The 14966-nt window shown below is 45.3% G+C and overlaps 1 protein-coding gene across 1 annotated transcript in view; it reads left to right on the top strand.

The window, feature by feature from the left end:
• The window catches only part of tdrd12 (tudor domain containing 12), a gene marked incomplete at both ends in the record, with an annotated part of 274420 nt that overhangs the window by 224733 nt on the left and 34721 nt on the right, over positions 1-14966 (top strand). Inside the window, one exon of the mRNA XM_084335256.1 lies at positions 698-790. Within this exon, the coding sequence (XP_084191382.1) occupies positions 698-790 (93 nt within the window). The remainder of the gene's footprint in view (positions 1-697; positions 791-14966) is intronic.

Here is a 14966-nt window from a genome sequence, read left to right as displayed (position 1 = left end):
TGGATCTGAAGAGCCACATCATTGACTGGGTAGCATTCGCTTTTGTTAAGGTTCAGTTTGGATCCAGAAAATGTGCCAAATCTATTCAGGGTATGGATAATGTGAGGTATACTCGAAACAGGGTCTGATACATATAATAATAAATCATCTGCATAATGATAATCTATGCTCAATTCCTCCCCTGTGAATACCCTGTATCAATTGCATTGATTTAAGAAAAATGGACAACGGCTCTGGCTAAAGCAAATGGCAATGGACTAATAGGGCTCCCTTGACGAGTTGCTCTCGAAAGTTGAAAGTATTGTGATTGTATACCATTTGTAGCTACTGCTGCTTTGGGCGAAGTGTATAACAGTTTAATCCATGAGGTAAAATTAGGACCGAAACCAAATGTATCTAAACATGCAAATAAATATCCCCATTCAACTCTTGTCAAAAGCTTTCTCTGCGTCCAGCGAGACAACCACCTCGGGTATGTCGCTGGACGCAGGAGAGTAAATAACATGGAAGCATACGGATGTTTGTAAATGACGTCCCAATATGAAACCGGTTTGATCCTTTGAGCTCACATCCTGCATTGTGGTTTCTAGTCGCAGTGCAAGAGCTTTGGCCAATGTCTGGACGAGTTGATCTTGCTTAAGGGATACAGTGTCTTGTTCATGTGCATGGTGTAAATTGTGCTTCTTTCCCTTTGCAGGTCACCAGAGCCGTTAGTCAGAAGATCAGAGGCCTGCAGCATCAAGCCAAGATTGTTCGAAGCCTGGGAAACACCATTTTTGTTGATCCTATGGTAGGCTTTAAAGGGATAGTAAACGGTGTTTAGGTTTTTGAGATATTGGTGCTCTATGAACTTGCATCTAAGGATTATTAGTCTGGTCAGTTTTGGGCAAATATGGGGTCAAGGCTGCAAATCATGATTAACATTTGAGCCAATGTTTTTCTGTTAATTTAGGGTCCAATAAAGAAAAAAATGCAAGGAGCCCAAAACATTTGGTAGGCGAAGTCTCTGAAACGGCCACGCCCACTTTTTAGACTCCTGGAGGTCGCAGAGAGTTGATTTTGAGCTCAAAAGTTGCGGAAACACCACATTTATATTAGTATTATGAACAAACATATGCCCTAAAACCTTAACTTTTTGAGATATTCATGAAAAACCTTCTTTTATCTCTGAATTGATCAGCGCCACTTCAGCCAAATCTGCTCATGAAGGCCATGCAGTTAGTTTGGGCCAAAGTTCTAAATCTACTCATGGGGCATACTAGTGTTTAGGTTGAGGCTTTGTTATAAGATGAGGACCCCAACAACCACCCAAGAAACAAAGCAAACCACTTGAAGTCCTAAACAACTTTATTTTTTTTTATCCACTTTTTCCCCTTTTTCTATTTTTCTCCCATCCCAATTCCACTGTGCCAATTCTTCCCTCCCCTGTCTTGAACATTGCTCGCATATGCCCCCCACTGGCCGGTTGTAGGGAGGATAGAAGCCTTGCATCACGTGTCCCCTCCGATACACGAGGAGGCAGCATGTCACATCTTTTCACCTGCCAGCGCGGACTCTCATTGGCGAGGTGTAACGTGTGGGAGGCTCACACTACCCCCCACCATTTCCTGTCTCTTCTGTGCAGGCGTCCCCAACCGACCTGTAGGAGTCGCTGTCCACAACGTCCAGATTACCACCCATCGACTTCCACCCGCTAACTCTGCCAATTGCGTTAGTATGACGGCTGGCCCAAGCCGGAGGCAACGCCGACAGCCGGAGTCAAACCCGGTGTCTCTTGCGTTGGTGACGAGCGCAATGTCCACTGCGCCACCCAGCCGCCCCCAAAAAAACTTTATTTGAACACATCACACATCCCATCACACAGGATTCAAACACTTGCTGAGGCACTTGCAATAAATTAGACATTTCATCCCCCTGCCAGCACAAGAACATGAGGTGCATTTATTAGATCTGCAGCTACACACCCTTGTTACCTGAGACAATGTGTCTCCTGCGGAAACTGTGCTCCACTTGACAAAGAGTTTCTCCCCATCGGTAGTCCATCCCCATTCAACAACTGGGGGACAAGGGAGTTGTAGAAGGCTGTTCCCCCACAGCCATCCTGCCTTGACTGTATCTCTCAACAGATGCTGTAGAAGTGCATCCTGGCTTGGGGGCAGGTCTCGCAGCTATTTTATTTATTTTTTTTAATCTTTTCCCCCCCTCCTTTTTCCGATTTTTCTCCCATCCCACTGTTAGTCGTTATGCCAATTCCCAACCCCCTTCCTGGTTGTTGCGCACTCCCCCCTACTGTTGGTCCGGGAGGCCGGAGACTGTCACATTCTTTCCTCCGACACATGTGCAGGCAGCCAGCCTGGCAGCGCAGATTCTCACCGGGAGAGTGTAACGTGTGGAAGGTCACACTACCTCCCTCCAGATCCTACCCTCGCTGTGCAGGCGCCCCAATGCAGCAGTGAGCTCTGTCAACTTACTGTGGTTCATCCAGGCTTTGAATTGAGCATTCTTTGAGTGGCCAAAGAAGGCGCTCACAGAATCACAGCCACTGAAATAATGGAACACAGGCATGGCATCAGCCACATCTCCACCTAGCTTCTTGTGTGCTTCTGTGATTGAGTAGAACTGGCATTTGTACCGAACAGCAAAGTCGATGAAGTTGCAAATCACAACATACTGACAGGAACTTTGTAGTGAACCCTAGTAGGATGGCAACTACATCGGAGTCGACTGTTCTAACCGTAACTGACTTGATCCCCTTGTTTAGCATGTCCATCTCATGGCAAATGATGCGGTTGTTAGCCTCCTCAAGCATCTCTATGCGATCATAAAGCTGGATCTCAACATTTTCGCCAACGTTTGCAAGGATCTTCCTGCCGTAGGTGATGCTGAACTCCTTGCTCCAGTTCCATGCATGTTCCTTAGCAATCCTGACAAACATTAAATTCAGGGCTACCTTGTTGTCTTGATTAGACAGAAAACCTTCAAAGAATTGCTTAGATTCGGCGGCTAGGTGGTGCAGTGGGCAAGGCACTCACCACCAATGCTGGAGACGCTGTGTTCGAGCCCAGCTCTCCACATTGTTTTCAGTTTGGCTGGTCGACCGTACTAATACAATTGGCAGTATTAGGGGGAGGGAAAACTGAGGGGTGGGGATCGGACGTTGTGGACAGCAACTCCTACAGGTCGGTTGGTGCGCCTGCGCAGTAGAATCAAGAAGCGATGGGGGCGGCGCCCCTCCAAAGCGCAGACCCCTGACGCTGAAAGATCGCGCCGCGCAGGTGAAAAGATGCGACGGCTGCTACCTCGAGTATCTGAGGGGACTCGTGCTATGTATGGCTTCGTCCACATTGCAGCCGGCTTGTGGGAGGCAAGAAACAGCGTTCGAGACAGGGGAGGGTTGAATTGGACGATACGAAATTGGGATGGGAGAAAAATTGAAAATGGGAGAAAAATTTGATAAAAAAATAAATAAATTGCTTAGATTCTGGCACGGTGTCATTCTCGCTGAAGGCCATCTGTGAACTACCTGCTGACCCCCGATTATTCCTAGTCGCAGTCTTAATGTTCATAGTTCATAGGTAGAGGTCAGCCACAATGTCAATACGATTTGCTCCCTTCTCATGACCAATCTTGGCAACGCTGTTCAACACCTTGATGACAAAGTCCCGGAATGTCATGCCTTTGGTGAGAGACTTCACCAGGATTCATACTTGCACAGATAGATCTATCACAAGTCCCTCTGAGGCTGTAGATTGAACTTGTACTCCGATGTCCTTCAGGATTTGAGACTTTTGGCTGTGATAAATGTCTCCATCCTTTCTTGACAGGGCTTCTGGTAAACCTGTGATTGAAATGAATAGTTTTACCAAAACTAAATTAGCACTCTCAAATCAATTCACTTATAAAATGAATAATTGAACGTCACTGTATCGAGAATTTGGTAAGACGAAAGTTGCCTGCGTCTAAAACATTGAATAACTTTGAAATTATATCAACTAGATTTACCTGTGAATTCACCACCAAAGAGCCTCCTTGTCTCTTCTCTTGATCTGTAGGCCTCCTTCAGCTTTGCAAAGGTTCCTTTAGGTGGCTTGATTGCAGGGCTAGCAAGCTGGACTTTTGCACCTGAACTTGGGAGTTTCAGGGCATTTCGGGAGATTTTCGCACTAACATCTTTCTGAGCATATACAAATCGCTCCTGCACAAACTGGTCATGCTGTGTTTTGCCAACTGTAAAAACAAGGCTGGCATCTTTAGTTACCACATCTGGGAAGGGAATGGATGAGTTCAACCTCATGAACTGAGCTTGGTTGAAGAGTTTCCTGAAGAATTCCTGATCTTCCTGATTGATGATATCGACGTATCCAGTGTCAGACTTGATGACCTTTATATTATGCTCCTGCTTTTGATCACATGCGATCTTCAAAAATCGGTTACCTCTGGTGTTTACTGCGAGAGAGCCTGATAGAAATTCCTTGAACAACTCTGGGTGTCTCCATTTGAGCTCTTTGAGACCCTGAAGAAACACTGATGTCCATCTGGCATAGTGTGTATGATCAAGTGCAAAGTAAAGAGGAATGAGCTGCTCAAGTGCACTGACCATCATGATGAAGTTGGCCTCCCGAAAGTATCTGATGAAGATAAGATCCTTCTTGATTGCTTCAAGGACATTGGTCCAGTAGTGAAACATAGGACTGTTTTCATTGGCCACCCAATTGCTCCAAATCAAACTGTTGTCCTCTAGATGTTTTGCCTGGAATGCCTCGTCTCTCTTATTGGCCAGGACCACAGCCAGGATTTGAATGCAGTATCTAGCCTTCTTTATGGAATTCACATCACATACAGCAGTTGTTCAAGTTAGCTGAGGTTAAGATGGTATCCAGGCCAGTTCCTTTTATCAACTGGCCAACACAGACCAGAGAAACCTTCTCAAGGTGCAGGCCACCCATAAAAGCAAAGTATGAATGAGAAAACTCTTCTCACATGATACGCGATACACCCAGAGCGGTTTCAAATTTCGGCATTAGCCAAAACGGGCGTGGCGGAATGGCAGCGATTTTTCACAAATATCTGAAAAAGTTAAGGTTTTAGGGTATATGTTTGTTCATAACACTAATATAAATGTGGTATTTCCGCAACTTTTGAGCCCAAAATACAAGATACAAAATTCCAGGCGGACTTCGCCTAGCAAATTTTTTGGGCTCCTTGCATTTTTTTGTTAATCAGGCCCTAAATGAACAGAAAAACATTGGCTCAAATGTTAATGATTTTTTGCAGCCATTATGCCTAAACTGACCAGACTATATCATTAATGTACCCCTACTTGCAATTTAAAAGTCAACTGTTAGTATATTGTAGTGTTGTCACGATACTGGAATTTCGAACTTCGATACGATACCTTGAAAATTATCGATGTTCGATACCATTTTCGATACCACGAAAATGCAAAATGTATAATAATAATAATAAAATAAATAGTTCTAATTTTGCTTTTGTTGCTGGTTGATTCTCCTCAGCTTCTCTCTGGTACTATAAGAGAAGATAAATATAACACTTTTAAAACCCTTTGTTTCTCTTTAGATCAGACATTTAAAAATAACTAAATTATCTAATCCAGTGGTTCTCAAACTTCTTACACCAAGTACCACCTGAGAACGTAGCTGGCTCTCCAAGTACCACCATATGACCGGCGTTAAAATACAGTCTATTCAGCTATGCACAGTTCACGCAGGAGGGAAATGTTTTCCTAATACCATTATTTATTGTTAACTTTTGTCAGACAAAAAAAAAAAAAAAACTTAATTTCCTGCATTCTGGTGCAGGAATTTCTGAATTTTTACCCTTTCAATGCCAGTGTTTGTGATGGGCATCACAAATTATTGTAAAAAAGAAAAGAAAACATATTCAATACATTTTTGAATGTTTACCCTTTAAATGCCAGTTTGTGTGATGGCATCACAAATTATTGTTAAAAAAAACACAAAGTAAAATATTTTCAATATATCAAATGCAAAGTACATTTTTCTGGGGGGGATTATTACAGGCTAGGCATGTGTCAATGATTAGCAGCAACACAGATTTTGATGGCCTGACTGCAAAAAAAGATTTTTTTTTGTGTGCTTTTTTGTAAATGTTTTCAAGTACCACCAGCAGTACCACCAAGTACCAATAGTGTGAGAACCACTGATCTAATCTAAATCAAATCAAACCCCCCCTCTTAACACTTTGAGAGCCAGTCCGTGTTTTCCTTTTTACCCCCTTGAATGCCCAAATCCACTCCAATGTTAACGTTAATATTGCCTAATCTATGTTTTAAATTATGGCTATGTGTCTAATCTGCCCGTCGCTTATCAAAGACTCATTTTCCAGTCAACATTGTCAAAGCAAATTGTTTTTTTATCGCTTCATTTCCGTTTGATAGCATTTTGAAAATCACTTGTTTTCGCGGAAAAAACAACCCATTCTATGATAATCGCCTTTTACTGGAATATTCTAGAACGTTGTCATTTGTCTGCCTATTTATGAATAGTTTTCAAATAAACGCTAGATAATCGATAGATTATCGACGCTCGTGCCGCGCGCTGATAATCGCTGCTCTTATTTCCTGATGGCTTTTACAGTCATATATAGCTACATCTATAGATACAGCTATATCACATATAGGGGAAACGCTTATATATCCGTGAAAACGAGTCTGATTATCCTAAGACTGATAACATAGATTCCTTACCTGAGATCAGATGGTATCCAAATGGATTATTCCAATTCCTGATCACCATTTGAAAAAAATCGATCATTGTATTGATCAACCGTGTATACAGTAGAACACATAATCCCCGCTGCTCTTCAGGCTCCGGAGTGATGCCGGTCGATGCCGGCTGCGTGAGTGAGACGTAAAATGTGGAGTCAGAAATCCTTTCTCCCATTCACTTTCATTGAGTCCAATCCAAAAGGGTGATTTACCATCTGGGAGACGATAGGGGGCGCTTTTTTCACATCTGAGAGCCTGGGGTGACTGGATCTCCAACGGTAGGCTCGCTTGATGCAATATGATTTCAGATCGCTAATAAAAAAATTAAAAAAACGAATAAAACGAATATTCTCGTGATGGGCCTTCAACCCGGGGGGTAATAACCAGAGAAAAGCTGTGAGTGGCATTCAAAGTGTTAAAAACAAAAACCTGTGTTTAACCTAGCCATCTATAAAACATCATGCTAAAACTGTGAAACAAATGCCCTACTCCCCTAAAGAAAGAAATACATAGCAAACATGACTCAGTTATGCAATAGTGCTGCTGCTTTTTATTTGGTTAAAATCTTTTAGTTAATAAGACTAAAAGACTACAATATGACTACAACAATTCCATGACGGCTTCCGGTTTGCGGAGCTATGCTCGGAGCATTAACATTACATTTTCAACAAGATTGCTGCTAATTAAACACTAATTAACGTTATGTCGAGTTCATACGTGTAGTGTAGTATGAACTCGTCATAACGTTAACGTTACTCCGTTTCCATGAAGTAATTATATTGTAAATTATAAGGTGGCCAGCTAGCTAGCATAAGCTAACGGAAGAACGATTAGCTAACGTTAGCTAATAGCTGTAACGTTACTAACAACGAATCAGCTGTTGATATTATGAGCCATCAGTAGACAACGTCTCATGTAATAAACTAAAGTTTAATTTCTGACACTGGGAATACATTCACTGAGGTCCATAGATGTCCCTAGTAGGGATGACGCCCGCTTTCCCGGTTCTAAACGGGAACCGGTACTATATTAGAAAAGATCGGAGTATTTATAAGCTCCGACGTCATTGGTACTGCTATCGGTACTCGAGAAATTATGGATTTTTTTTTTGAGGAATTTAAACGTCGCAAACTAATCTTGTTGGCCGTTTTCTATATCTCTCCTGCCTCGGTCTCTCTGCCTGCGCGAGGAGCGGGCTGTGCTGTGCTCACACACACTCACTCACACACACACACGGGTGCTGTTGTAGGCTACAGTACATACAGCTCTGCTCTCATCATGGCGGACGGAACGAAACGTTCAAAAGTCTGGGTCTATTTTACTAAAGTCGATGCTGACAACGCTCGTTGCCACAAGTGCAACAAGACATTTGCCAGTAATGTATAAGCGCTGGTACTTGTCAATGTGGCTGGCGGGGAGCTAACATTATTAGCCTGAGCTCCGAGTAGAGTAATGGCTGACAATCCGGAAGTAAACAAACGAATGAGAGCTTCCGATTGGTGGTAAGAAGAAGAGGTGGGTGCAAGCGGTGTGACGTAATTGGCACAATCGACTGTCTATCAAAATAGTATTGTATGACTCCAACTTTTTTATCTTACATTGTTAATTATGAAAAGTCTATAATTCAGACACATTTAAAACATTGCTGCTGCTGTTGCTGCTGAAGAAATAATATTAATTTATATTTATATAGTTATATAAAAGAATAATAAAGCAATGTCGATTCTGTTCTTAATTAATTGTTTTTTTTCTTGCAAAATAATCAAAAAGAACCGATAAGAGTATCGATAAAGCACCGAACCGTTAAGAAATATCGATAAGAGTAGTAGTATCGATAAAATCCTAACGATACCCATCCATAGTCCCTAGATACCAAGAACATGCAAATGGACCTTGTAGAAGTGGAGCACTATTCCATTTACTTAGGTATGTATTTTAGGCGGATTTTCAGAATATATGGCTCCGGGCTTAAGAGGTTAATAGCGATCGTGAGATTATCCAACAAGTGAGCTAGCTGCTGTCATTGCTAACCACTAACGTTAGCAGACCAGGCTAGCGTATTTCTGGGAACAAAAGCATTCATTCTGAATGTTTGAAAACTTTATTAACAGATTGCAGAATGGGTACAATACAGTACGGCTCAATACAAACAATTGGGGATGCAGACCAGAAAGATACTTCGTCCTTGTTTACATCAGGGTCCCCCATTTTCAATTCATCAAGACATTTATGACATAGATATACAGTACTTTTTCATTAACACTTTGAGTGCCACGGACGCATTTTGTCGTTAGTTCATGCCGCCAGTTGAATGCCAGCAGCGCTATATAGCGTTTGTTTGTCGTATTTCTTTCTATTAGCGATTTGAATTCATATTTCATCAATCGAGCCTCACGCTAGTGTTGCAGACTCTCTGAGCTCCATTGGGAAAATACCGCCCCCTGTCGTCTCTCCCCGTGTAACCGCACCCCATTATATTAGACTGATGAAGGGTTTACCATGTTAACAAGTGGCAACCAAAGTGTTAAGACATTTATGACATACAAATATACAGTACTGTTTAACTCATAAAGCGCCGGAGGCCTAGAGCATCTTAGTGTTCCTACCACGCCAACGCTCTAAAAGATAGGAATAGGTGGCTGTGTTTGCAGGGCTATATATATATTATAGCTATGGATACAATACTATGGCCCATTTGACATCAACTATCTATTGTTCAATATGTGAAAAATTATAAATGTTTTCGTCAATACGTTCGCGTGTTATACCTTGGTGAATATACGTATAGTTTTAGAGTGATTCTGTCTAATCCCAGAAAACGACGATATGCAGCAAAACATGAATTTCACTAAAAGCGTTGCCGTTTCTCGCCTGGACACGCTACTATTTCAGCTAGCCTAGTTGTTGGCCAAAAACACCTCTCCTGGAGTTTTAGGGTGTTTTCACATTAGGAACGGTTCCTCCGTTCCCGAGAACGATAGTCCCCCCTCCCCCGCTGACCAGCTTTCACACTACCAATCTCATTTAGTTCCCGAGCACACTTGAGGGAGCAACACCCCGATGTTGGTAAAGCTGGCACTGCCACAGACGCGCTATAGCTGGTGCTTCAACCCTTCTTTGCCCTCGGAGAAAGTATTTTGGGATCAAATGAGATAGAATAGAAATACTTTATTCATCCCGAGGGAAATTTGGCACTACAAATCGCTCACAGTAACCAGTAAACATTTAGGCAGACAAAAACAATGAGATCTCGACTCATTGAATTTATGGAAACTAAATGATTCTGGTGATGTTTGATGCTACATTGTGGGAGTCTGATCATGACAGAGGAGAGGCTGATTCTTGTGGTGTCCGACAACCCAGTAATATACAACCTAAGGTAGGCCTGGGCGGTATAATTTTTTTCACACCGTCATAACTTGATGACCTAATACCCCGGTGTACGGTATATGACTGTCTATGCCATTCCCCCACGCACGGTCAACTTCCCGCCTGTCTGTGAAAGAAAAACAACCAATAAAAACAGAATCAGTGCCTAAAAGATCTTAAACCCACGCCATAATTTCGGGACTCTTGCATGACTATTGCAGTCATTTCCAACATACTCATAGTACACTTTGCACACGCCTATTATTTCGGATACAAATGTAATTCTCGCCTTTACTTTCGGAACGTACCTTTAAACCCCAAGTGTTCAGAGGAAAAACCGAGAGGGTAACGCACAAAAAGAAAAACCAATACCATGTTTTAGTGTTTGTCCCCACCTGGAGCCAGAGACTCAACAACTCTAACCCTACTATGTTCTAGTGTTAGACCCCATCTAGACCCAGAACCCCAAAAATAACTTCAAACTCCCACACGCATCCCCATAGGTTTACCTGTCAGAGTTGACAAGACAGTCGTAGACAGGCGTCCCCCTTCTCCTTGTTTTGAGGCAAGAGATATTATTTCTCCCCTGGACTGCTCGTCGGCAATCACCACTCTGTGTCATACGCTATCTGGTCAATCTAGACGCCCTAATCTAATCGTAACCTAACTACTTTATAGATGCAAAACAAAACCGCTTTAAACAGAATGCCAACAGCTCACCGAATGTTCCCCACCCGTTCCCAAGGTTCAAGCCGGAGGTGACAGCCAAACGGACGGCGCAGCTGGTTCTCCCCCCCCCCCCCCCCCCCCCCCAATGCGCGGAGGCGTTTGAGACAGGGCAGCGCTTCCCTGGAAACCCAAGATTCACCCTGTCTGCAGAGCCCGTCCCGCGGCCACCTCGACCCCCATCGCTTTAAAATCTAATAAACTAGTTAAAAAAAATATCCCATAATTTCACTCGTCGCCATCTGTAATATGGGAAATATTAAAGGACTAAACGATGAGCTGTTTACAAATCATTATTAATGATAAGAAGAAAGTTTATTAACAATAAGAAGAGAGGTTATTTCACCGTGGCCACATCTGAAAGGACAGTCTACAGTCAGAGACAATATGTTAACCCACTAGCGTCTGGCCATAGACTGACCCAGAACGCTGTTTCAGACATGTGTTAAATACACAGTTGTCAGACATAACATAATATATCAGATATGATGACGAAGGTAAACAAAAATGGTTCTCAGTCAGTGGGAACAACAACAAAGAAGTTATATATCGTATTTGCTTTCGCGTCCCGCTCTGAGCCTTATGAGATACCCCTTATCTCCTATGATACCTATTGTATCTCCAACGAAACAACTACATGCACCCCACCTGTATGGGGCCCCGCCCCTATGGTGGCACCGCCCAAATATAACCGTGACTCTGGTCACCAAAACACCCAAATCACCCAAAACACCAAAAGAGGCTTATGGCAGGACTGAGGGCTATAACTGACTACAAAGTCAGCGCCCCCTGACTACAAAGTCAGCGCCCCCTCAATGGGGAGCGACGACGCCTCCCTTGCGGACCAGCTCAACACCTTCTATGCGCGGTTTGGTGCAAACAGTGGCACTGCTAGCCCAACGGCTAGTGACGTTACTGGTGCGCCGGCTGTTGTGGAGGGGGGGGGGGGGGGGGGGGGGGGGGGGCGCTCTCTCATTGACGGTACACAGTGTGAGAAGAGCATTTATGCAGGTGAACACCAGGAAGGCTGCTGGCCCAGATGGTATAACAGGACGCATACTTAAGTCCTGTGCCAACCAGCTTGCCCCAGTGTTCACCGCCATATTCAATCAATCCCTGGCGGAGTCGGTGGTCCCTGCCTGCTTCAAGATGTCTACCATCATCCCTGTACCGAAGAAACCCTCCCCAACATGTCCAAATGACTACAGACCGGTGGCACTCACCTCTGTGGTCATGAAATGTTTTGAGAGGCTGGTCAAGGACCACATTTGTGCCTCCCTCCCCAGTGATATGGACCCTATGCAATTTGCATACAGGACAAACAGGTCCACTGACGACGAGGTCTCCCAGGTACTGCACAGCACCCTCTCCCACCTTGACCGTCAGAAGGGGGGCTATGTGAGACTGTTGTTCATTGACTACAGCTCAGCGTTCAACACCATAGTCCCCACCAGACTGGTGGACAAGCTGATCGAGCTGGGTCTGAGCTCCGCCCTGAGCGCCTGGGTACTGGACTTTCTGAGTGAAAGACCCCAGGCGGTCAGGGTGGGGGGTCAGACCTCCAACACCATCAGCCTGAGCATCGGGTCCCCCCAGGGCTGTGTTCTAAGCCCCCTGCTGTACTCACTCTACACACACGACTGTGTGGCCAAGTTCAGCTCCAACTCCATAGTGAAGTTCGCAGACGACACGGTGGTGGTGGGGCTGATCTCGGACAACGACGAGAAGGCCTACCGGGAGGAGGTTGAGGTACTGGAACGCTGGTGCCAGGACAACAGCCTGCTCCTGAACATTGGTAAAACCAAGGAGCTGATCGTGGATTATAGGAGAGGACAGCAGGAGACGCACACACCACTGATGATTAACGGGGCTACCGTGGACAGGGTGAGCAGCTTTAAGTACCTGGGGGTCCACATCTCAGAGGACCTGACATGGTCAACACACATAGACACAGTAGTAAAGAAGGCGAAACAGCGCCTCTACCACCTGAGACAGTTAAGGAAGTTCAGAGTATCGGGGAAGATACTCCAGTCCTTCTACTCAGGAGCTGTAGAGAGCATCCTGACCGGAAACATCACTGCCTGGTATGGAAACAGCACGGCACAGGACAAGAAGGCCCTACAGAGAGTGGTGCGCTCAGCCGAGCGTACCACAGGTATTGCACTACCCCCCCTGCAGGTTCTATACAACAAGAGGTGCAAATCCAGAGCCTGCAGGATAATGAAAGACCCTCACCACCCCAATAACAGCCTGTTTCAGCTGCTGAGGTCAGGCAGACGCCTGCGAACCCCAGCTACTAGGACAGAGCGGCTTAGGCTCAGCTTCTTCCCCCAGGCCATCAGAGCCATGAACAATGAACATAGAGTGCTCAGAACATTGAACTATCCACACACAAGCACACAAGAACACACACACGACACGCACGCTGTGCACGCTCACACACGAGCAGCCACTTAACACTTTAACATGAGCGGGCACACACTCATGTCGCACACACGCACACTTATGGCCAAAGGAAAGGACACTTTAAATTAGAATAACAGGAACAGTGTATTGCACTACCAAAGCTAACTAGCATGTCCCATATGCTCTGTAAATAACTATGTACAGATACCGAGATGTCACTCCATGTTACCTGTTAACTGTTTACTGCACAATGTTGTTTTTTCATTTTTTGATTCTATTATATGTTGTACCACTGTATTGCACATCGTTGCGGGCAAGACCACCCGCATTTCATTGTATACCTGTATGCCGTGACAATTAAAACTCTTGACTTGACTTGACTTGACACCCTTCCTCTATTTTCGTCCCAGCGTAATGGCTGCGTGCACCATACGTTAACTAGCAGGATGAAAAGATTAAGGAAGGTTCGTAATGTTGAGGGCTTACCGGAGGATTGTTTTTCCCTGGATTCTCCGGAGCTTGTTTCGGCGACGCATGAGACCTGTGCTGGTGGTTCCTCGGCTGACGGCGACGGACCGAGGGGCAGCGTACAAGGTTTGACTAACGGGTCGGCTTGTACAAAGCTGAGGTCTGTGTCAGTAGGCATCGATGTCGGTGTTGGTCGTGCTGTGGAGTATGTTTCGGCACCGGGGCGGCTTGGCGATCGTTCCACTGTAGTGGGCGATGTCCTGGCGATCCTGGAACATGCTGTTGACGCTAATGCTACTTACTACTGCTTTTTCTGCTGACACTGATGTTGACGCTGGAATGTCTAATAATCCCCGCCGCGGGATTCCGCTTTTCCCTCCTCTTGCCAGCTTCATTAATGAAGGTCAGTCGGTGGTGGATGTGGGGGGGGTTCGCTGAGCTCTATTTACCTTTTTTACGGGTGAAGGGGCTGACAACGGGGTGCAGGCCGGGGGTACCTTGGCTAAGCAGCCAGGTAGCTTCTTTTCTGTGCCCAGGCGGGGATGAACGACGTTCCGCCCGGCCGATGCTTGATAGCATATCGGCTCGGAGGGTGGCAGTATGGACGAATGAGTGGTATACTGCTGCAGGATGGCATTTAGCGGCGGCCAGTGTTATGGCTCAGCTGGCTACTTTCCTATCCAAGATGGCGTCGGGTTGTAGGTCTTTGGGTCCGACCGACATTGTAAACGTGATTCATGTTTGTGGTGTTATAGAGATCTTGACTCAGTCGCAAGCTATAACTGCGGGGAGGATTCGGATGCTATCGACTTTGGTTGTTAGGCATGTTTGGTTGGAGCAGTCTCCTCTTGGGGAAGAGGATAGGTTTTCTCTCCTCACGACTCCTTTTTCCACAGATAGTCTTTTTGGGCGTTCTGTGGAGGCGCAGGCGGTTATTGATCTGGGTCCTACACCGCCTCACGCTGTGCAGCCAGAGGTGGGAGCACGGTCTCGTCAACGACTGTGGCGAGATCCTCGACAGGCGGCCATGTTTCCCCCGCCAGTGGTGCCCTGGTTGGAGAGTCAACAGGGTATAGCGAGGCTGACAGCCTTGGCGGCCGAGGGATCGGCCATTTTGGGTGATTTCGGGTTTGGTAAACCAACCCGTCGTCATTTTGCCGCGAGCAGCCCGCTCCCCATTCAATCCTCTCTCTGTTACCCTCAGAAGCGGGGCTCTGAGCGTTCTCCTTTGGCTGCGGGCCGCGAACCT

This window comes from Notolepis coatsorum (genome assembly GCF_963971535.1).
Source record: "Notolepis coatsorum genome assembly, chromosome: 18".
NCBI classification, from domain to species: Eukaryota; Metazoa; Chordata; class Actinopteri; order Aulopiformes; family Paralepididae; genus Notolepis; species Notolepis coatsorum.
This window is presented reverse-complemented; position numbering and strand designations above follow the sequence as displayed.